This window comes from Brachyhypopomus gauderio, chromosome 21, assembly GCF_052324685.1.
Source record: "Brachyhypopomus gauderio isolate BG-103 chromosome 21, BGAUD_0.2, whole genome shotgun sequence".
NCBI lineage: Eukaryota > Metazoa > Chordata > Actinopteri > Gymnotiformes > Hypopomidae > Brachyhypopomus > Brachyhypopomus gauderio.
Window position 1 is genome coordinate 5,151,551 of NC_135231.1, and position 22,088 is coordinate 5,173,638.

At 42.1% G+C, this 22,088-nt stretch overlaps 2 protein-coding genes, 1 long non-coding RNA gene and 1 other non-coding gene across 9 annotated transcripts; 2 read left to right on the top strand and 2 right to left on the bottom strand.

Moving 5' to 3' along the window:
* The first annotated feature begins 72 nt into the window (after window positions 1–72).
* On the top strand, window positions 73–6,489 carry LOC143484982 (uncharacterized). Its single transcript, XR_013122760.1, has 5 exons — window positions 73–231; window positions 526–797; window positions 4,452–4,556; window positions 5,498–5,596; window positions 5,680–6,489. It is a non-coding gene; the product is annotated as an uncharacterized LOC143484982 (long non-coding RNA).
* Window positions 6,490–6,988: 499 nt separating this feature from the next.
* On the bottom strand, window positions 6,989–9,024 carry ppdpfb (pancreatic progenitor cell differentiation and proliferation factor b). The gene is made up of 5 exons (XM_076984083.1): window positions 8,847–9,024; window positions 8,133–8,222; window positions 7,946–8,023; window positions 7,484–7,583; window positions 6,989–7,374 (listed from the first exon to the last, which is right to left on the bottom strand). The coding sequence occupies exons 2-5, from the start codon at window positions 8,185–8,187 to the stop codon at window positions 7,266–7,268; spliced, it is 342 nt and encodes a 113-aa protein (XP_076840198.1). The 5' UTR covers window positions 8,188–8,222; window positions 8,847–9,024; the 3' UTR covers window positions 6,989–7,265.
* Window positions 9,025–9,281: 257 nt separating this feature from the next.
* On the top strand, window positions 9,282–9,353 carry trnae-cuc (transfer RNA glutamic acid (anticodon CUC)). Its single transcript has one exon. It is a non-coding gene; the product is annotated as a tRNA-Glu (tRNA).
* A 2,921-nt stretch (window positions 9,354–12,274) lies between these two features.
* On the bottom strand, window positions 12,275–22,033 carry tpd52l2b (tpd52 like 2b). 6 transcript variants are annotated; one of them, XM_076983890.1, is made up of 9 exons: window positions 21,796–22,033; window positions 20,570–20,721; window positions 20,246–20,394; window positions 16,896–16,943; window positions 16,272–16,373; window positions 14,972–14,998; window positions 14,484–14,525; window positions 13,977–14,025; window positions 12,275–13,875 (listed from the first exon to the last, which is right to left on the bottom strand). In XM_076983890.1, the coding sequence occupies exons 1-9, from the start codon at window positions 21,812–21,814 to the stop codon at window positions 13,789–13,791; spliced, it is 675 nt and encodes a 224-aa protein (XP_076840005.1). In that variant the 5' UTR covers window positions 21,815–22,033; the 3' UTR covers window positions 12,275–13,788. The 6 variants fall into 6 exon arrangements, with proteins under 6 accessions (XP_076840005.1, XP_076840004.1, XP_076840007.1 ...); XM_076983889.1 differs by having other exon boundaries at window positions 14,484–14,528; XM_076983892.1 differs by lacking the exon at window positions 16,896–16,943.
* Between the last annotated feature and the right edge of the window lie 55 nt (window positions 22,034–22,088).

Genomic DNA, 22,088 nt, shown 5'->3' on the forward strand with positions numbered 1-22,088 from the left:
CTGAAGACTCCACACCCTGAATTGTCAAATAAAAGCAGAAGCAGTGCCAACTGCCTCTTCCTTGTCAGAATCTCACCAGGAGCAAGTTATATGACTCCACTCGCTTTGCCATTCCATTACTGTTCTCTGGAGACACTCTGATTACCTCACAGTTTTGTGGAGGTTTTGGAAGCAGATTATGGTTACATAAAGCTTTTGTGTTAGAGCTGTACAAGAAGCTGCAGTTCCCAGGTAAAGAGTTGTTTTCGGTCTTCTGAAATTACTGACTCATTAAATCTATGAATGAGCTTTGAAATTAGAGCAAAGTTAAAATGATTATCTAAGGATTTGCTGATTAACCACTAGAACTTTAACCCTCATGAACAGCCCTTAATATGCATATTTCAACAGGAAGAGAGTAAAAGACATCGTGTTCACTGTTTCTCCAGTCAACGCTTCAAGCTTGTCATTAAAATAAACTGCAGACTTTAGAGCTTAGCTTCTTCTTGGCTGTGCCTCCATTTTACACCCACTCCCTCCCATCAGGTTGGTGGGACCCTCCCCAAAGGTCAAGACAGTGGATGGGTGTGGCCTCTGTTTCTCAACCAGCCAATCACTCGCAGTGTTGGGGTGTCTGGCTCCTGATAGACTCTTCTAAAGGGGGTTGCTATAAAGTTCCTGTACTCTTGTGTGTGGGTACATTCCTTTACACCAGACTCTCTGCCTGAGGATATGCCGGAAGCAGTGGACTTCTTATTTAATGATACATTTGCTTGTCTCTAAAGATTTTGGTGAATGATGGACCGAACATAATAAAGGTATGGCTATATTGTAGATCTTTTAGCTTGCACTGATTTTAATGCATAGATTGAAGTGAGCTGTACAGAATACACAGATGCTTGTTGTGGCTCTATACTCACTATAATTTATCATGCACCATTTAACTAGAATCAGGGATTTGAGACTTTGACAAGAATCTTTGATCTAAACTCATTCCTCATTGTTTCCCTGGTCCATATAAAGTTATAAAGTTCACTAGGCCTCTTGAGAGTTTAGCTCTTATCTGGGTGTACTGACATTTTATATCCATTCACTTCTACCTGGTCTGACAGGACCATCCAACCACTTCATGATGCAATCATAATGGGTTTTCTGCAATTATCTACTATTACTCAGATACTCCCTAACTGTATTTATCAGCGCACGTAAACAATTACCCAATATTTTTCCATAAATTATTTTTCAAAAAAGTCGTAACCAGGTACAGTAGAGCTGTCCCAGAAGCAGCTAGCACAATGAAATGCATCACCCATGACATGGTTACCAAACCCTTTTGTGAAGACTCTGAAATGGCATACATGCTTAAGAAAATTTGAAAAAAAAAAGAATTTGAATATTCTTTAACTTCTGGATGGAAGGATCTTGTGTCCAAGACCAAATGCCTTCTAAAAATTGTCTTTCTTTGCATGAATAAAGCTGGAAGAAGGACAGCACTGCACACTTTTATTACCTATAAAAAACTTCATAAACTTTAAAAAAGCTTCATATTATTGAAATAGCCTATGTCAGTTTACAAAAAAACATGACGAAGTTTGAAGTGAATGTCACATTCTTCTGTGAGGTTAGTGGCTGGTTTCAAGTAGAAATCCAATTATTGCCAATCTAGAGTTTTCCCATTATCTGATTACTCAAGTGCATCTAAACGTATTGATCAGATTACTGACAAAGTCTGATTTTCTTCAGTTATTGGTTTATTAAGTGTAAAGGCACTGAGTGTTTGAGGCTCCAAGGTTAGTCCTGCACTCTTTAGTAGTACTTGAAGCTGCTGGTTATTTTTGGCTACTTATTTTTTCTATGTGAGAAGTTATGGCTTCAAGATCTAGCCTAGGACCCACCACTATCAAAAACTTTAGGGTGGGTGTAATTGAATTCAAGTCCCCCAAACCAAAATTCCTTGAGTCTTAGAAAACTCTCTAAGGTCTGACCAATGTTGGGCCCACTACCATTCCTGTAGGATTCTGTGAGAAAACAAAATAAAGAAAACAACGTTCCAAATGTACTTTTACTGAAAGAATGCCTTCCGAATATGCAGGCATTTTCATCCTTTCACTTCCTGTGTCGCTTGTTACTGTAAGATATCCAACGTGGAGGAACTTCCCACTTCCAGCTTCATCTTGAACCATAACAACAAAAAGCAAACTGACCGTGTTCATGTACAATTTTATGTGTTTATGGAAATTTATGTAATTTTCTTTAATGTTTGTATTGGTAGACGTCACTTACCCTCATAAAGCAGCTCTGATTTCCACAGGTTTGGTTTGATAATTCTGAGTAGCCATCACTATGTTGTCATTCATTTGGTAGTTGAAAAGGACACAATATCAGCTACTTTGTGTAAGTTTGAATTTTATATAGAACATTTAATGATGACTTAGTGTAAGACCTGTATTGTCAGTAAGCATTTTTATGGATGTAGCATTTGGCTATAAATGTGTTCATAAATCAGGTGCTATTGTAGTCCTTTGTATAAAATCTAATACTGGAACATCTAGTCTAGTCATGTAAACAATGGAATGTAAAAACTAATGTAAATTTTAAAACTCCTACTCAAAGTCCTTTTGTCTACACAGTCATAGCCACTCGGTTGCTGATTTCAGGATGCACAACATGTGAATGTCAGTTATAACATCTAGTATTCTTGCTGAGGCCACTGGACAGCCAACCGCTGCACAGATCTAATACTGATCTACCTCTGCTGAACACCCACATTGTACGCAAGCATGGAGTGTCAGTGTGTGCTCTCCCCGGTTATAATTAGAGGATGGTCTGATATGCCCTGGCTGAGTTTCAACAGCACAGTCTGCGGAACTAGGTCAAACTCCAAGTGGGTTGAAACAAGGTGCAAATTATCTATAAAAACACCGTTGGTGATAATGGGGGGAGGAACATCTGCTACAAAACTGTACTGAGCGTGTGTGGTGTGGGACAGACAGAGACGTTTATGAACCAAAGTTGGCCAGTGCTGTGGCTGTGTAATTATGAAATGTCCTATAGAGGAGGGAAGAGCTAAATGGGGCTGCCAACGACTTACCGTCCAACAGTCCAAAGAAACCATCAGAAACATTATGAGACAGGAGAGCTGATAGAAGGATGTCTCTCTAATGGAGCCTCTTACTCAGTCTCACAGAGACTCTTTGACCCGTAATCTGAGATGCAATACATGTTAACAGGCAAGCTAAAAGATCCATATCCTGAAGGTGGGTTAAACGTGGGATATTACTCTAAAGCGCATATCTGTGAGAATCCAGGGGAATTCTCTTAAAGGGAAATTTCGCACCAACCAGGTTCTGTTTAGTAATCAGTTTCTATTTACATGATAAACATCCTAAATTAGGTAGTGGCTGTATTTTCATGCATTTTTTGAAAGTTCATTTCCTGAACATGACATGTGATATGTGCACCTAAACAAAAACACCTTGTAGAAACTTGGTGGTGCTGGGAAGGGAACTGGATATGCATACTAAAAGCATGAGTAGCACTAACCATGGTGATGTGCTGCCTCCATTAAAAAAAAAACCTGCTTTTCCGGCAGTGAAGTAGGTGATGTAACAGGAATCCAACAGGTTGGAGCAGCAGTAACGTACAACTGGGGCTCACCATTCTAACAGAACCAAACCAAGACAGTAACCTACCCACATGTGATCTTAGCAGCTCAGTATTTTATAAACACACATATATCTAGCTAACATGGTTTAATAATGTACTAGTCTAGTTGGCTACTTGCATTTCAGCAGACTGCGTGAAAGAGTTTCATTAGCTGTTTGACACACTTGGAATAAGAGGAGATAAAACAAGTATCAACCGGCTTATTTTGTGTCAACACTTTTTGGTCTTTTTTTGGCATCAGGACTGAGGGTCCCATTCAGTGGATTTTGCCCTGTGTGGTCTTACAAGTTTAAGCAAATCAAGAATAGGTGTGTTTTTTTCTATCTTAATGATAGAAACAGCATGTGCCATTGAACTGGCAGATTATTTGGTATTTATTTTTATTATCTTTTGACTACCTTGGATGCAAGCATGTGATGCCTTCAAAATAAAGCAGCACAATTCAAGCCACTGATATCTATTCACTAAAAAAAATATTTTTTCTTACTAGTGACTATTGCCATTTATCTTGTAGCAGGCTAATTTATACTATACTTCAGTCCTGTTTCATGGAGTTTACATGTAGGACTTCATCCTAACATCAGTAGGCTCCTAAAGCAAGATCAAGGCTATATACTTTATAATTATATATAATTATAAATATATGCTAATTGTTCTGCAAGGCCCAAATGTGAGTTTTATTTTTCATTCCAGGCTAATGCACATAACCTGGTGGCACCATTAGAATGAAAAAACCTAGGAATATCCTAGGAATAAGTGCTTGTTGATGTTTAAATGTTTAAACTTTTCTCTCTGTGCCTTTGTAGGTTCCACAAAGAAAGCTGCCTTTCTAAGTATTTTACACACAGACGTGACCATGACCAGTGTGAACTCCCCGGCCTGTTTGCTAGCGCGGAAACAGTTTTACCAGAGTAAGTGCAGTGATATTTTTAGCTCTGTGCTGTGTTTTACTAGTGACACATGTATGTGGCACAATACTGTTTTTCTGAAATTGAACTTTTTTTATGACTGGACACGTTCCAAGACCAATAGCACACAGTGTTCCTTCTATAGACCTGTCTCATTTCACAAGATTATAATCAGTAAAAAAACAAAACAGAAACAGTGTTTTGGCAAAATACCACACCTGAAAATCCTCCATGTTTGCTCTCGTCCTCTATACACCAATTCCTATTTTGTTTTCCATTTTATTTCCATATGAAATAAATAATTATTATAACATTAACATTAACATGGCTTTAATTTATTTTAATTTTTTTAATTTATAAAAATTGAAACATGGAGTGATATATTTAGATCAATGTTATTTTCATCTAGCTGAGAGAGCTGTGCATAATTTAAAGATTATTTTAAGAAAAGCCTTCATAATGGGGGACGCTAAAGGTAAATATTCTAAACAGTATAATTCTTGACATTTTAAATTACTTCTACTTTTATTTTAAATGGTTGTATGATATTGTTTTATTTGTTTTGTTTGATTAAGCACTTGTAAATTTCTAGTTTTACCTTAAATGGTTTTATGATATTGTTTTATTTGTTTTGTTAAGCACTTTGGTCAATGCAAGGCATTGTTGGAAGGTGCTATATAAATAAATTTTGATTTGATTTGAAACAATAAACAAAGCAAAGCAGTGGGATTTAACATTACACATATAACAAGAAACTCTCATGTCAATTCTGGACCAGCTCAGAGTGCAACATTTTCCTGTAAGCCATGCAAATTTATGCAAACTGTTCAACAACCTCTCTGCATTCAACAGCTTGTGTCTGACTTAACTGTCACCATGTGCTTATAAGAACAGTCCCTGACCCACAACATATTGCCAGACCTAATCGATTTTTTTGCATGCAGGCATCAGCCCCACAGAGAAAATTAAACATGCATACCATAGGTTAAAACAACCAGCCCAGAGACAAGCGACCATCTGGGTGGCTACATGTTCACACCAAGGTACGTGTTCACATAAAGGTCTTTAGCCTCTGAATTCGATCGTGAGCATCGTCAGTGATGGATCTCTCTGTGTTCTCCTGCAGGTCTCTCAACACAGGAGTCCACACACTGGCTGGTGAGTGTGGCCTGGAGGTTTCCATCCACCAAGTCATCACCATCCCAACGGCCAAGCCCTGCTCACCGTGCGGTCAAGTAAACATCCTACGTGCGGCTTAAAATCACGTTGCACATCACTGCAGAAAGCGAAGGAATGCACTCTCCTTCCTCCGCCCCCTCACACCCTCGAGGACAACGTCTCAAGACTTGATCCCACTAATCTGCACTTTAGGTGGGGATGACTTGATTTTGCTGCAGCCTGTAAATACGAATCCCATTGTATATAACAAGAAAACTAGTCCATATACGCGAAACCAGGATGCATCTGTTTCTCTACCATGACGAGTCCCCTCCGTGGACCTCCATTCTCCATGGTTTTCCTGGCTATTTCCCTGCACCCAACCTCGTGTGTGCACAGGAATGGGCTCTTTTCCCATTCTTGCCCCCCCCCCGCTCCTCAAGCAACCAATCACAGCTCTCCTTTGCACGGACCTGCTCCAAGAGCGGAAGAAGAGAAGCAGAATGAACAGATCAGCACACCACAAAAAGCCCCATCTATGTACCTCCTCATCTGTTTTGAGTGACCTGAACAAGGACATGGGATCAGGCTCACGCTGTTTTAGGGCTTATTTCCCTCTGGATTAGTACTGGGGAGTCCTGTTGTACCTCCATTAGATGTACGTGCTAGGCAACACGTTGCTTTCACCAAAGTAGAGCCTCCCATGCCAACTTTGGTTCTCATGTTGATGTAAAATGTGCTCCCCGTCACATGAAATAAATGTTGCAGTATTTCACCATTGCTGTTTGATGCCATGTACTTGCACCTTGATACAACATAGTTTGGAGAAGCACATTCGTACTGCTCTCCATTCATATAAGCAGCTACCAATAAACACACACGCTTCCTTCTCATGCAGAGCACCAGTCGTTTGGACCACTTGACCATTTTCAAAGGAGCACAAACACGCATGCAGAGTGGACCTTTTTAGCACATGCTGCAAGACAGGGCATTCTTCCCAAGCTAGCTGCCACAAAACAATGTAAGGATTAGAGTAAGTGTGCAGTAATGTCACAAGTTGCAGTACAGGAGCTCCATTGTGTATTTATAACAAGCATGTTTTAGGATAACTAAACAGTGCAATATTATACTATACCAATATTAGCGTTTCCTTCATTTAGACAGAAATCATTAGTGTTCTGGTTTTCAATAGCTTTATATTTTCTTATGCGTGTGTGTGCACACACACAAATGATGAATCAATGTGTTTTCCATAAGGGATCATGGCGGGAAACAGGTTTGGCTGCTTAAATGTTTTATTGTTACTGTAAATACACGGTGATACACAGAAATAAGTAACAAAAACATTTAAAACTGACCAATGTTACACGTATGTAAAAATGTACAAAAACATTAATATTTTATTTGAATTTTTAAATGAAGATGGATAAAAAAGTACTTTAAAAAGCAGCCAAATTCTACAGGTATGGAAAAAAAAAAAAAAAAAAAACAAACAAACAAAAAAAAAAACTGGGTTATTTCCATCCCCTAGCGTTGGTACCCCTCCAGCTGGACTCAGGAAGCCTCCAACTTCCCACCATCACTGCTCTCACTGGCCTGCCTCTTCATGACCATATCCCGGGCCACGCACGTCACCTGACCGTCTGTCACGCTCAACCCCGGTCTGTAAACAACCAATTTGGGTTGGTCAAGGAAACAAGCATAGACTTCAGTGAATGTGTTGACATAGCATAGATGACACGGTGAGAAACAGTGAAGGACTGCTGACTCACTTCTGCTGGGCCTCCTCAGTCAAGGTGCCCATGCCCAACTGGTTGTGCTTCCCAAAGAAGAAACTGGACCACCAGTGGCCCGGGTCCTGCTTGGGCAGGCCTGAAACACACAGACAAAAGACACAATGCAGATGGACTCAACAGCAGGCAAATGTTGCATTACAAATTGAGGCCTTTGTGTAATGGTATCAAAGTTGGTGCTTTGATGACATTTAGTAACTAGTCAAATGCAACACTGCAATGATGGTGCAGTATCAAACCCAGCAACAGATGCTGATCACTTACTCCTCATGTCACTCTCTAAAACTGATCACGTACACACAAAATCTATTGTTCATCCTTCCATATCTCAGTACAGCTGACGTGTGCGTTAAATGAGCATGAAACAAAGCATCTTAAACAGAATCTACAAGGTCACCACCAGAGAATGTGACCACAAGACTCAAAATGTTAAATGCTCACCTGGGTGATGTGGAATAACCTCCCCAGTGTACTCCGAACTGCCACACGAGCTACTGCTTGACGTGGAGCCCAGGCGCCCTGAAAAAGAGCAGAAAGAAAACCACGAGTGATGACAAACACTGACGACTCCTCACCACTGGAGGAGATGGTGGGTGTAGTAACTCCAGTGGTCTTAAGTGGAACTCACGTCGGTAATAGTCATGGGTAGCTACTAGAGACCCGCTAGCTGGAATAGCTGCCATGCTCCAGACGTCCAAACTTTGCCAAAGATGGTAACCTTCAAAGCAGATGGAAGGTCTGGTTATATATATATATATATATATATATATATATATATATATATATATATATATATATATATATATATATATATAAATGATACTTAAATGACATTATTGCGAATTCGTAATTCACGTTTCTCATGGTTATAATTAAATATTTTCATTTCAACCGTCAAATTAAAAACATTGAACAATTAGTTCAGTAAAAAAAAGATATTTTTACATTAGTGGTTCATAATAGGTTTATTTAGTTAGCAATATTCCTATTTATTTTTGTGATCAAGTTCATTATTGACATGGCTAACCAATAGGTCTCTCTGGTCAGTTTGCTCGCATTTCTTCTCTCGACGTTACAAACAAATTCCGATGTTTTGTAGGCAATGGACATGCAGAGAGGTTTGTAGCTGGACTCAAATTACGTTAGTATACTTATCTCGTACCATTATGTGGAGGTTAATGGAAATATTACGTCCTTTGTGTTTGATTCGCGAATGATAGGCATCCCATATTGACAACGTTTTGTTTTTTTTTAACAATTTTTAAGCATTTTTCTGTAAGTATTTTGTCGAGACACTGGCCCCCTCCCCCAAGTCTAAGCTAGACACGTCGGTGAAACGTACCTTCTTTCTGTTCGTGCTCAAGCTGTTATAGCACCCTTTGCGACTCAGTCGGAGGCTTTGGGGAGGAAACGCTAGGCGATGGAGCCCATTTGAAAATATTTGGGTGGCTGTAACCGTCCACGTCCCGTGAAAATACTGCAATGCCGTCTGAAAACAACGCCGGAGCTGGGCATTTTATATAGGGGCTTGACGTCACCGCCTAAGCGAGAGGGCTCTGACCAAAACTGGATCAAACCAGACAGTCAGTCAGTCAGTTAGCTAGGTTAGCAGGCCATCCAGCATCAATGGTTTTGTTTTTAGGGAGTCGAAAATGTAAAATAGATTTACATTAAAAAATTAAGTATTCATCGGTACGTATTGTCAAATAACAAATCAAAATAGCTTTGTAATTCGTTTTTTACTTTTATGAATATTTGTTTTTTCTTTCTAGTACACTCCCTGGTGGTCTAGTGGTTAGGATTCGGCGCTCTCACCGCCGCGGCCCGGGTTCGATTCCCGGTCAGGGAATGTAGCTTTTACATAGTCACATGAAGTCAAAGCATTTGCATGAGTCTATGCCGTATGTGCTTTTACTGTATGTAGTTGTGCAGTTTACAGTGTTTAAATTGTAAAAAACAATATTGTAAAAAACAATATGTACTGATGTTCACTGTATATTTACAGTGAGCTGTACAGTGAGTTTTATGGCAAGAATTATACAAATGAGCAATTGAGAAAAGTATGTTCATTTGTCTTTATTAAGCCTTGGTGACTGAAGATGTGCAGTTGATCTGAAAATGGTGGTCTGTATTTTAATATTTAAGGCAATATGTATCTAGAAGTCTGACACGGAGTAGGTGACAGTAACTGTGTCGATGAAACAGCATTAAAGACCAGTTTGTGTTCTGGGTCACCAGAGTGATGTGACCTTATGAGACTTCTTTATGCATTGTGTACGACTGAAGTCCTGTAGGGCCGAATGTTTGTTTTTGGTGATCGGCTGTGCTGTTCTCACCACTCTGGAGAGCTTTGTGGTTGCTGATGGAGCCTCTGCGATACCAAGATGTGATGCGACCAGGCGAAACCCTCTCCATGGTGCTCTGGTGACAATGTTAGAGGGCAGCTTAAACTTCAATTAGCCTCTGGAGGAAGTACAGGTGCAGACATGCAGACCACAATTTTGCACGTGTGAAGGGTCCAGGTGAGGTCACTGCAGACATGAACACTGCGGAATCTCGAGCTGCTGATTCGTTCCACAGTAGTTCCGTCTATGTAAAGAGGGTCACGTCCTCTCTCTTTCTGCAGTGTCCTAAAGGTTTTTTTTGCAGTGTTTTGCAGACATTAAGCTGGAGATGTGTGTGCTGCACCACCCTGACACTCTTCTGATCTCCTCCCTACAGATTGTCTCTGCCAGTGATAATGAGGCCTACCATGGTGGCATTGTTGGAATTTAATTTTGCATCGTGTGTATAGGGAGCACAAGAGAGAACTAAACAAACATCCCTGTGTTTCCCCAGTGTTCAGGCTCAGCATAGAGGAGCTGCTGTTTCCAGTCCTCCCTACATGGGGTCTGCTTGTAAGAAGCATCAACATGCAAGTTCCACAGATGGTAGTTCAGGCATAGATCTTTGAATTTTCAGACAAGGTTGTTGGAAATTTTGGTATTGAATGCTGAACTGTAATCAGTGAACAGCATTCTCATGTATGAGAGAGAAGTGTTGTGTGCATTGTTAATGCAATAGTGTCATCTGCTGATCCATTTGTGCACTAAGTGAATGGGTCCAGGGTGATAGGTAGTGATATGTAGGTTTTGACTACACTGAACTGGAGCAATAGCAGAAACTTTGGCCAGACTGTTTGGGCAACATACAGTGGCTTCAGAGGCATTTGTTGTTGATCTGGAAAATGGGGTCCAGTGCCCCTATGGTTCATTTTCAAAAAGCTCATTGACAATTACTTGTACTACATCATGTGGTGTCCCTGAGAGACCTATTATAGGTAGATAATTAACATACTCTTGCTTTTTCTCAGGGTTACTTCTGTATTTGGAAATATATATAGAGAGCTCAAACAAAGTACATTGATAAGAGGCAGTTCACGGAACCAGAACTAACTTTAAATCAACAACAGACATTTCACATTAACATTAGTCGGGTGTTTTTAGTTCCAGACGCGGTGTCCAGATTTCCAGGTTGAAGTTAAACCTAATTTAGACACAAATCAAAAACTGTTGGCTAGATCATTGTGTGGGATTTAGAGATTTATTACATTACTGTTTTACTTCTGCACGTCTTGTCATTTTAGGTTTTGATGTTTTACAGTAATTATGCTATGCTGCCACCTAGAGGCACAAGTATGCATGCCTAGGGTAGAATAAAATAAAGAAGTGTTGGAAGTGTTGCTTCTCTTTAGGTAGTCAGCTGAACTAAGACAAGCGACCCAGGTGTTGTCAATGAGAACACAATGGGTCGCTTAGACCCAGCTTCCTGTGTGAAGGTATAAAATGTATACATTCCAGTTGCACAGGACACTGGAATGATGCATCTTTGAGAGGATAGCAGAGTATACTTGTGCAAATTCAGTCACTTGCCCAGATGCAGACAGGCTCACTCTCTCTGCTGTCAGTAGTGGCGGGCTGATGTAGTTGTCGTAAAAGTATGCTATTGTTTGCTCTGAGCATATTGACAATGGTCTCTTTCTGCTCAGAGGTGGGTAGCCATCTTCATCCCCCAACAAGGCGTAGTGCAAAAATATGATGCAGTATATATAGGACAGGTCTACTTATCTACTCTCATTTCAAAAACTCTGGATGATGCTAGCGTAACAGCACAGATTAGGTTGGACCCTTTGCCGCCAGAAAATTCAACACATGGTTGACCACATGGTCAACCAGAGTGACTCTGATCTCATCCGTTATGGTTGCTCGTCCTCTTCATCATCATCTCTATGCAATATTGGACTCCATTGATGTGCAAACCAAGATTTGGAACTTGTGGCCTCTTTAGATTAGGCTCTGCCGTATAAGGATTGGTAAAAAATAGCTAGAAGTGTTTCCACCGGTGAGGACTGGGTTTGAATTTTGTTAGGTGGGTGTAGCAGCTGCATGCCAGTGTTTTCCAAAAGAAACACATGGTTTTCAGTTTTGAATGTGTCTTATGTGAAGAACTGTGTTTAATGTTTTGCAAAGTGTTTTTAGAATTCCTAAGTGAGTGTCACCCCAGGTCAGTAGACAGGCTACATGGGTTAGTGGTTTCCAAAATTGTGCAGTTTTTGGGTCTTGGCAACTGCAATAAACTGTTTTATAGACTGAATATAGACTCCTCTTCCTCACAAGTACACTCACAAAGACGTATTATGAAAACATGATCACAATTTCATCTATAGATGTAACTTAAAAGTCTAATTACATCTCCACCACAGAAGATAAATGACAGCACCAGGCACAATAAAACATTTGAAGGAATGCTTTATTGATATACAAACACATACATTAACATAAATGATGAGTATTCCACCAATCTCAAACTGAATCCTGTCTTTTGTACAGCTAAACTACAATCCCTACATTAAAGCTATATGGTGTTTGCATTCTCAGTCAGCCAGTCCCATTTACACATATGCAGCTTTTCTAACCTTTCCCTCAGAAATTGTGTTTGATTCAGTTTGTCATCCTCCCCTTGATAAGTAGGATCAGACACCTACTCGTTAAATGCCATAATAAACTCCCATAGCCACATTCCTCTACTGTTACTGGCAGCATTTGTACTTATTTTTGGCAAACTGTTGTCATAATCCCTTGAATTTTAGCCAAGCATATAATGTGTTGTAAACTACTGAAGTAATTTGACACACAGAAAGGAGGTATATGGTGAGGGGAAACAACTACATTTGGCCAATAACATGATCTACCCATGATCTTGGTTTTTAAAAAAGTGACTGTGCTACCATAAAAAACTGCTAAAACCGGCAGTTTTATAACTTAATGTTAATAACATAAATGCTTGACACGGCTGGTCTTAGTCAGCGTTGTATACGTTGAGTTAGTGCAGGCTAACGCAAGAGCCATGTTCAATAGTGACACCTACAGTGAGAGTTAGTGTGAGTGTGAATTGGTGAAAGAGCTCTTCGTTTCAACAGCAAAAGGTCTTTGAATAGCCACAGATCGCTGGCAAAGCAATGACACAAAGCAAAGGCAAGAGGATTCGAACCTACATGGAGTATAAACAAAACAACCCCTCTGACCTGCCACGCAAACACAACCCAAGAAACAAGGCCCAAAAACTATGGGGAAATGAACTTGATGTCACATGCCCTGACCAGCAAAAACCAACAGAAAGTATAAGGCAGACAGAGAGGGTTAGACATTCACCAAATGTACAGCAAAGCCTTGCTTCACATTGTACTCTGAGTATAAAAGGACTCAAATCAATGAGCAGCAGCTTAGAAGACTGCAGTGAGTTCCTATGGTGAGCAGTCTCTCCCCACTCTGTTTTACATAGGGTCTCCTCTCTTTTATTCCTTAACCATATCTGTGTGGTGCTCGGCAGTACAGTTTAAATATAGTTATCTGTATTCACTCATATATGAGAGAGAGAGAGAGAGAGATTAAGTTATGTAAAAACATTATGCAAAGCTGTGTAAAATACTTTATAATACAAAATGATTTAACTTTTTCTCTTTTTGTACAACCCTTTTTGGATGAGTGTATGTTACATAACCTGTGGTGTGCATATGGGGGGGGGGGGAGAGAGAGAGAGAGAGAGAGAGAGAGAGAGAGAGAGAGAGAGAGAGAGAATGAGTGTGCGTGTGTGTTTTGTATGGAGTGGCGAAGGTACACGTGCACATGCGAGCCTTAGGAGGGAGAGGAGCTGAAGGAGTGTGAGGGAGGCCGACGGGAGCCGGGGTGGGAGGAGCGATGGTGGCTGTAGGGGGCCAGGGAGCGTGCGGCCCGGACCACAGAACCTCAGAAGGGGGCGTTGTCTTGCGCGGGGTTGGGGGACTCCGGCGACTGCAGGCCCCCGCCGTTGGCCCTCCCGCCGACCACCTTGGACTAGACCCACAAGCAAACAGTCCATCAGCCACATGAGCAGATCAATGTGAGGTCAACGTAGATTACAGTACAGCTCTAGGTCACGTGAAGGCTCGTCTCACCTTGAGGTTCCCAACTTTGTCTTCAAATGATTTGAAGGTTTGGGAGTTTCTGTTAAAATAATGCACACAAAATGTTATTTCCGAGAAGAGCAAAAAAGAAAAGAAAAAAAGGTTCAGAATGGTCAAAAAGAAAACACACATACATACACACACATACATATATAGATTTCATGCACAGGAACAGATCAACATCTTGTTTCATGTCCTGTGTATTGGTTTTATTTTACATTAAGGTTCCCTCAAGTACCATTATGTTTAACAATTTTTTTGAAATCATATAGTAAAATAGGTTTCGTCACTTTTCAAGCTCAAAGGACAAACACTGTAACTAATGTTCAGGCAATGTTGTAGTTAGTCATGTATTGCCTGTTTCTTTCATAATCATTTAAGGTATAACTGACCATTTCTAATCCGAAGGCCATTACATTAATAACGTTGTTGGTTGTTTAATTCTGGGGCAGTGGGGCAAGCCACACAGGAAGTGTTTGGGGGACTGAAATACGTTACCTCATGACTGGCATACTTATGGAGTGGCGGATGGAGTAGTTACTACTTCGAACGCGTTAAAGGGAGACAAGAGGTGCCAGTGTTAACCAGCAGGGACGTCACAACAAGACAAGCACAGCAATGGCAGCAGAGTCAGATCAGTGCTTATGTGTGTGTACTGAATATACACATAATAAATACAAAACTACTTCATACAGCACACTGAGCATCTGTGTTTTCTGGCTGATTTAATACGTGCAATATATCCACCATAAGGGCAGAGTGGTCAATATACAATGATCCAATGAAAAGAGGAATTGATATTAAAACATTTATGAATTATAACTTGGTCAGCAATGTAATACAGTGACTCACGCCCTTATTGACTAAGCTTTTACCATACACACTCCATTACTACATCACATATCATCTGGAATATTCACACAGCGATCAATGATGTACTATTGGTCACGTTTTAAATGATGAATTAAAGCTCTGATCAGTCTTACCCAAAGGAGTTAGAGAAAGGCAGAGCTCTGTTGGGCCAATCAGGTGCAGCAATTTAAAGAAAAAGGAGGAATGCAAAACCAATCAGGGTGAGCAACAAGCATCAGGCAAGACCAGAGCAAGCAGGGAAACAAAAACTCAAACTGCAGATACAACGTACCAGCATTCATACCACTTACCTCACATCATGGCTGACTTGTTTTACTGTAGGCAATGTAGCAAACCCAATACACCCCCCCCCCCCCCCCCCCCACCGAAACTTTTAACTTTTAACTATTGTCAGGAATGGAATGATGGCTATGATCAATGAACTGGAGTAAATGGATATGATGAAATAGAATAAATACAAGTGGTGGAACATTCAGACAAATGGCAAGGCAGCCATGACTGAAACATAATGTAAAAATATGACTACAGGATAAAATAAAAAATAAAAAAATATGAAATGCAACTCCAGATCTGGCCATTTAACAAAGACTCTCTGGCCATTAGAGATATTAATAGACCGAGAGCTATTGATGGGGTAAATGCAGTATTTACTTTAGAGCATTGTACTGGAGACTGTGTGGCCCGATAGGGCTTTGATACCAACTAGCGTACAGGAACGTCATGTCGAAACACCACAGCATGGGGAGTGCACGAGCTACGCAGACTAAAGCAGAGGCAGGTCATAGTCCAGCATGTCTTCAACCTCCCTACGGTCGGTCACGGACACACACACACCCCTTTGTGTGTATTTGTGCTGTATGGGTGTGGGAGTAATGGATAGGGAACGTGTACAAAAAAAGTAACTATGTGTGGGTTTTCTAACTCCTAAAATACATCTTTCATAGAGTCATGGATAGCTTTAAGTAAACAAGAGATCAGAGGAGGCCGATTTCATTTGGAAATTCAAACCCTGAGCCTGAAGATCGGTCACTAGCCTGCCCATCACATATTGGCTGATGAAATGAAACGCGACACCATGGCTGCAGAGATGAGCGATATGAAAATGCAGAACAAAGCACGGAAGGTCCAGGGTCGGCGGCATGGGGCAGGAAGGAAGCAGAGCAGACCAACGATCAGCTGCAGCTACAGGAGACGCGCTGATGGACGGCAGGAGTGTGCGGCACGCCCTTAGGGCGCTAACGGATCACGGCACGAACACAACATGATGCTGACGGCACAGGCAGCCGAGGCGAGCGCTAACGCTAGGCCGACGCACAGGGGGATGGACGGGGCTGCGGGATGAGGTCATGCGTCAGGAATGATACGCGCCCGAAAAACCAAGGGAGGTTGGAGCCATTTTGGCCCAAGGTTTACCTCATGTCTCCCAGTTTCCTGCTGATAGCAGAGCCCATGGTGGTGAAGGCCGCAGAGGTCTTCTGTCCTGCCTGAGACAGTGTTTCCTGAGTCTTCTTGTACCTGCGAGAGTGGGTGGGAGTGGGGTGGTGGGGGGTCGGAGAGCAACAGGGGAGCAAGGGAGTCACGGATGAGTGATGAGACGGAGAAAAAGAAAAGAGTGAACGTGGGTCAATGTGAGTTTTGCACATGGTGTCTCTGGGATGACTGGAACGTGGCCCTTTATGCTCACAGGGGGACGATACGGACTCAGCAGGGCAATACCCCACTCAGCAGGGCAATACCCCACTCAGCAGGAGGCATAAAGTTGTTGAATTCCAAGCCAAAGAAACCGAGCAAACAGACAAACCCATGTGCAACCCACCCAAGCATTCACACCCATGTGCTGGAACACACACTACGCAACGGGTCTATGAATGAGCAGTTAAAACAAGCCCGACATGGTTAGCAGCAATGACACGGCAGCGCCACCTAGCTACGCTAAAACATGAGAACAAAGAACACAGCAAAGCAGTGTGGGTAGAAACTCAAAGAAACGAAGAAAACAAAAACCGAAAAGAGCAGAAAGAATCAAAGACAACTCACACGTCAGAGTGGGTAATGTCATCCAGAGTGGCGGAGGCTGAAAGATATCTACAAACAAACAAGGTGAACACGTTCATATTTCTACTCTTACAACCACGGATGAAGACGAGAGCGAAAGACATGCATGAGTTAGGCAACATCATCAAAGGGACACGTTAGCACATTATGGATGGGGTCCAAACGCAAGCATTCAAACATCACACGGACTCTAAAAGTCACCTGAAGACAAAGGTTAATGCATATATTAAAAAACAACAGCAAAGCAAAGTGCTGTGAAAAACCTACTGTGCGTCAGTAATGCTTGTGCAGTCGTGTGCGATAAAAGGGGCCGTTTGTAAACGTGTCTGCACACAATGGCAGATGGATTCGGAGACACGAAACATGACGGCATGCGTAGGGGCGCTCCGAGCGTGGGAAACGGCGTGTCGGGAAGCTCGCGTCAATGCTCGCAGGTTCAATTGCAAAGCCCTCTTGGCTGGGTGTCTGCAGACTGTGTTGAGCCACCACTGAACATACACCTACACACCTGCTTCGCTCAACACCAAATAAGCTGCACCGGAACATGGAACACCATTATTTAGTACCCACCTTATAACTGGCACCATCATTTCTCTCTCTTTTTTAAAAACAGGGAATTATCATATTTTGGGAGCCTTAAATGACAGGAATAAGCAATTATTGTTGCTTAATGAACCGTTCCACTGTGTGTCGTGCCCGGGCTGTTGGGCGCTGTGTGATTTAAGAAGGAAGAGGAAGATTTCTCGTACAGCCCTGTACCCCATCAGGCTGTTTACACACAGACACACACACAAACACGCATTTAAATAAAGATTCAAAGCACTATTTATTTAAACAGTGTAGGCAAAATAGCAGATGTAATTGTAAAATATCTAAAAATGAAAATAAAAAACCAATAAATAAAAAGGCATTTTCCCTACAAGTGCAGGACTCGCCTCTGATCTGGTCCATGGCCAAACCTGCACTGTTTCAAGTCCTTCTGGATGTTATGTGGGAATTGGCTCGATTCATGGGGTTCATATAGTTAGGCCCATGTAGCTGGCAGCTACCCCAGCCATTCAAGTACGATAACTAAAAATAATTCAGATAAATACAATTATTATTGGTGTTTTCGGAGGGGGTGGGGTTGTAGCAAATAAATCTACCAAACTACTGAATGAAGAAATTGGAGACAATATTATGTCAATAGAGGAAACTACTTTTGAAACTGAAAAATCACTGGTTCAAAGTCAGAGTTAAAAAAAAGAAAAACGTAAATGTGCAGGAATTTTACACTTTTTTTGTGCATTCCATATAGGTAGGTAGGTGAGAGAGAGAGAGAGAGAGAGAGACACAGACAGAGAGACACAGACAGAAAGAGAGAGAACCCAGGAATCTTGCACCTAGCAATACAACACAAGTCTGTCCTTCTTTTGCGACCCTGCCCCATCTACCACTGGGACCATGTCCTCCTATACCCACTGCTGCACTACGATTCGTCTGAAACGCAGAAGACAAGGAGGTCTGAAGCCGCCCATCAGACAAACACCAATCCAGGTTGTTATTACTGGTGTTTCCATGCTTGTGCCCAACTCTCGAACAAACTAAAGCAAAACGAGGACTAAAAATGTTAATCATAAAGAATGAAAGTCTGTCTACTTGGTAGGAATTCAACAGAAGATCATCAGCTTCAGATGAAGCCATGAGGCAGAGGAGTAAAAACTAGAAATGATCTGGGGCAGGTGACATGTCAGAGGTTCAGACACCCACTAGGACTGAGGAGAGGAAGAACACCGGGGCCTTTGTCTCGGGTCTTTGTCTCGGGACACGACGGAGGCTCCCGTAATAGGCTGTGCTGGCATAGAGTGTCTGAGCTCTGGGAGACCCCAGCACACAGAGCACATAAAACATCTCCCATCACACGAAATGTACAGAAGCCCCAATGCCTGAATCAAATCTATGCAACTTTTTTGGCTTGTGGCAATCTCCTCACTTACATTTAATATTACAATGTCATTAACCAAGCAATCTTATAAAAACAATCATGATAAAGTCATAGCATAACAGTAGCATAATACCACCCAACAATTGTAACAGCATAGTTTAAAAAACTGCTACTGCCACCTGTACCACAGCAGAAGGCACTTAATCTCCAGAAGTTCCAGGCACGATACCCCCAATAATACAACTGTACCATTTCTCAAATCAGATTTTCACTGTACTGCAAACTTCTCCATTAACCAACTCTACATGGGTGTCTCTACTAATAACAGGAACAAATGTAGATCAGATAGATATGAATACCACTTGCTTCATCACTGGCCATTAAACAGTTCAAAGAAAGAAGGGATCAACCCTGTCCCTGTTGTAGTGGAGTTTCCATTTAGAGATGTGGAGATGCAGCTTGTCTTGCTAAAGCAGACAGTCCAGGTGCAGCGGTCAGCACGGCAGTGAGAGGGATCTGAGCAAATACACAGCGAATGCGACAGACCCAGCCCAGACATTCTCTACTCTCCCTGCTTCACTGGCCCAACGTCTCTACCGTTCTCACATTGCTACAAACACACAGGGGTTACGCACTGTCCGAGACCCTTCAGGAGCCCAGCGTCTCCACTGGAGCTGTCGGCAGACTCAGTGTGGTTCCACGTTTTCAAAGTAGCCTGCCAGCAGTCACACACACAGAGCCTAACCCTGAGAGATGGCCTCTCCTTAGGTTTTTAAATCAAAACTGTGTACCAAAATCCATCACACACTACAAAACCCTTCTCGCTACACATACAATGCACGAAGAAGTTCCCATTAAAGACATCCCATAATTAACATGGGTATTTATTGATTTATTTTACAAATCACTGGGCAACATTATGTTAGAGCTACTATGTCTGTGAAAGTGAAGTCATAATAGCACTCAAGTACAACTGCTTTGAGCCGCAATCTAAATTAGCCTCAGCAGTATTAGCTGTGAGTCACTCCTGACTCACACCAACCCCCCACCAAAGCTCTCACAACGCAGCAGCCTGTTCTGAAGATAAAAACAACAGCACTGAAAGCTTTTAACTGGTAGGTGTTCAGCATAATGCGCTCATACCTGTATTTAAATTCTGTATGTGGAGTATGGATGGCGAGAAAAACTGATTTCAGATATTGTGAAGCACAGTGAGGATTGCAAGTTAGGCAAAGAGTGCTATGAGTTTCAGTAGGAATTAGCTTGCATGAGTTCAACGAGCAGGAGAAGGCTTCCAGGACTCCCTTGAAGCCACCCCATCTGCAAACTGGTTAGGAGGGGGGGGGTGGGGGTGTGAGGGGGGGGGGGGCAGTAGGGTAGGGTGGGGGTGTGAGGGGGGCTAACTCACGCGTTTGAGGTCTGGACGTCCTGCCAGCCTTTGGAGATGTTCTGTTTGAGTTCATTCAGGGGGCTGAGGCCCAACTTGCGTTTGAGCTCAGACGCGTGTCGCTCTTTGGCCAGCAAAACCTGACGCAGGGTCTGAATCTCCTCCTCTACCTGAAGGACACGTGAAGATGGGGATACCAACCTAAGCGACACCAATCAAAAGCCACAAATTGCAGCAAAGGTGGCAGAGGCGGGGGCCACACATGGACTGGGGCTCAGACTAGCCTAGATCTTTGAGAGCTACTGCTATGTGTAGGACCGGAAATGTGTATTTGGTGTGGTTTACCTTGGTGAGTTCAATCCTCAGTTCTTCAGCCTCGTCCTCTGTAAGCCCTGGGGGGAGTGTTACTGGAGTCACCCCACCTGAGACACCCTCTGCTGGCACCTCTGTCAGGGAGCCAGAGCCCAGGGCTTTATTTGGAGAGTTCAGATTGATGTCTGTGAGAGGAAGGGGGGGGAATACAGAGAGAACAGCAGACAGGGAAGATGAAGGAGCGGGATATTCTTCTCAGACTTGCTTGGAAACAAACGGATATTTTCTTGTTTTGCAGGTTATATCTATGTTATGTTGCTCATGTTATTGCTAAATTGTCTACAGACTATTCAGTTCCTTGTTAGTCAAAATAAAAAAGCTTTAATAATACTATTTAGACCATCAACAACAAGCGTGTTAGTATTTCTCCTGTGGTGAAGATCACTATGAATTATAGTAGACTGTATTCATTGATAGACTCATTGCCTTTCGCAGTTTCTCCTCATAAATTTCGCCCACAGAGACTTTGTTATTCAGGTCTGCCCACAATGGCACGGTTCTGCTCGGTCAGAGCCGCGTTTAAATGGAACATTTATAATAGTATTAAGCAGTATTAATACCACAGTGTGTTGAACACGACATATCAGCAAGTTCAACCTGCCACTAATACAACCGAGGTGTGATGACAGCGTGTACATGCAGCGGCGGGACCAAGACTGCCGATTAGTTGTCAATTGGCATCACATAATCGATTATTCGCCACACCCTCAGGAAATTACGGACAAACAAGACACGGGAAACGCGTGTAGTTGTTGCCAGTCACGGTCATACAGTCGCCATCGTGAGACTACCGCAGCTTCAACACTGTATGCAACAAATTGTTTTTTCTGCTACGGAATAATACGAACTTTCAGTGCCAAACAAACAAACCCAAATGCATTGTTTTATTTAATAACTTTGATGTTATTAAAAAGCGAACATTTCTTCGCTTGCATGTAGTATACGACGTGCAAACATGAATTAAAGGTTCACGGTGCGTAGATAAACTTGGATTTCGAAGGTCCGTTTTTTCTTATACTGGAGTAATTTGATAGCACACTCTGCCCTGCTTTCTCCTTCAACGGTCACTGCGCGTGGGCCAGCAAGCACAATTACGGGCAAATATCAAATCACCAGCCACAAAAATCACTACAATTAATTACAATAATATGTGAAATTAAACAGCGGTGTAAGCGACAGACTGTTCAAGTTCTATTTACCTTGACTGGCGGAATCCATGGCGTCGGAAAAAAACGAGATCTTCCTATTCAAATATGCCTCTTGACCGTATTATTTTTCCGTTGAGTGTTATATAAAAATACGTTTGGCAGAGGCACTAATTCACCTGTATCGAAAACATCCAAAACAACAAATCCGTGACGGGTTTTCTACACAGGCGCCAGACGTGCACAGCCAGCTCAGCTCGGTGGGCCGCGCAGCTTTGGGTTTCCGGCGCGTTTAGATGACGTTTTAAGCAGGTCGTCGAAGAGCTGCATAAAATCACGCTGCTGCA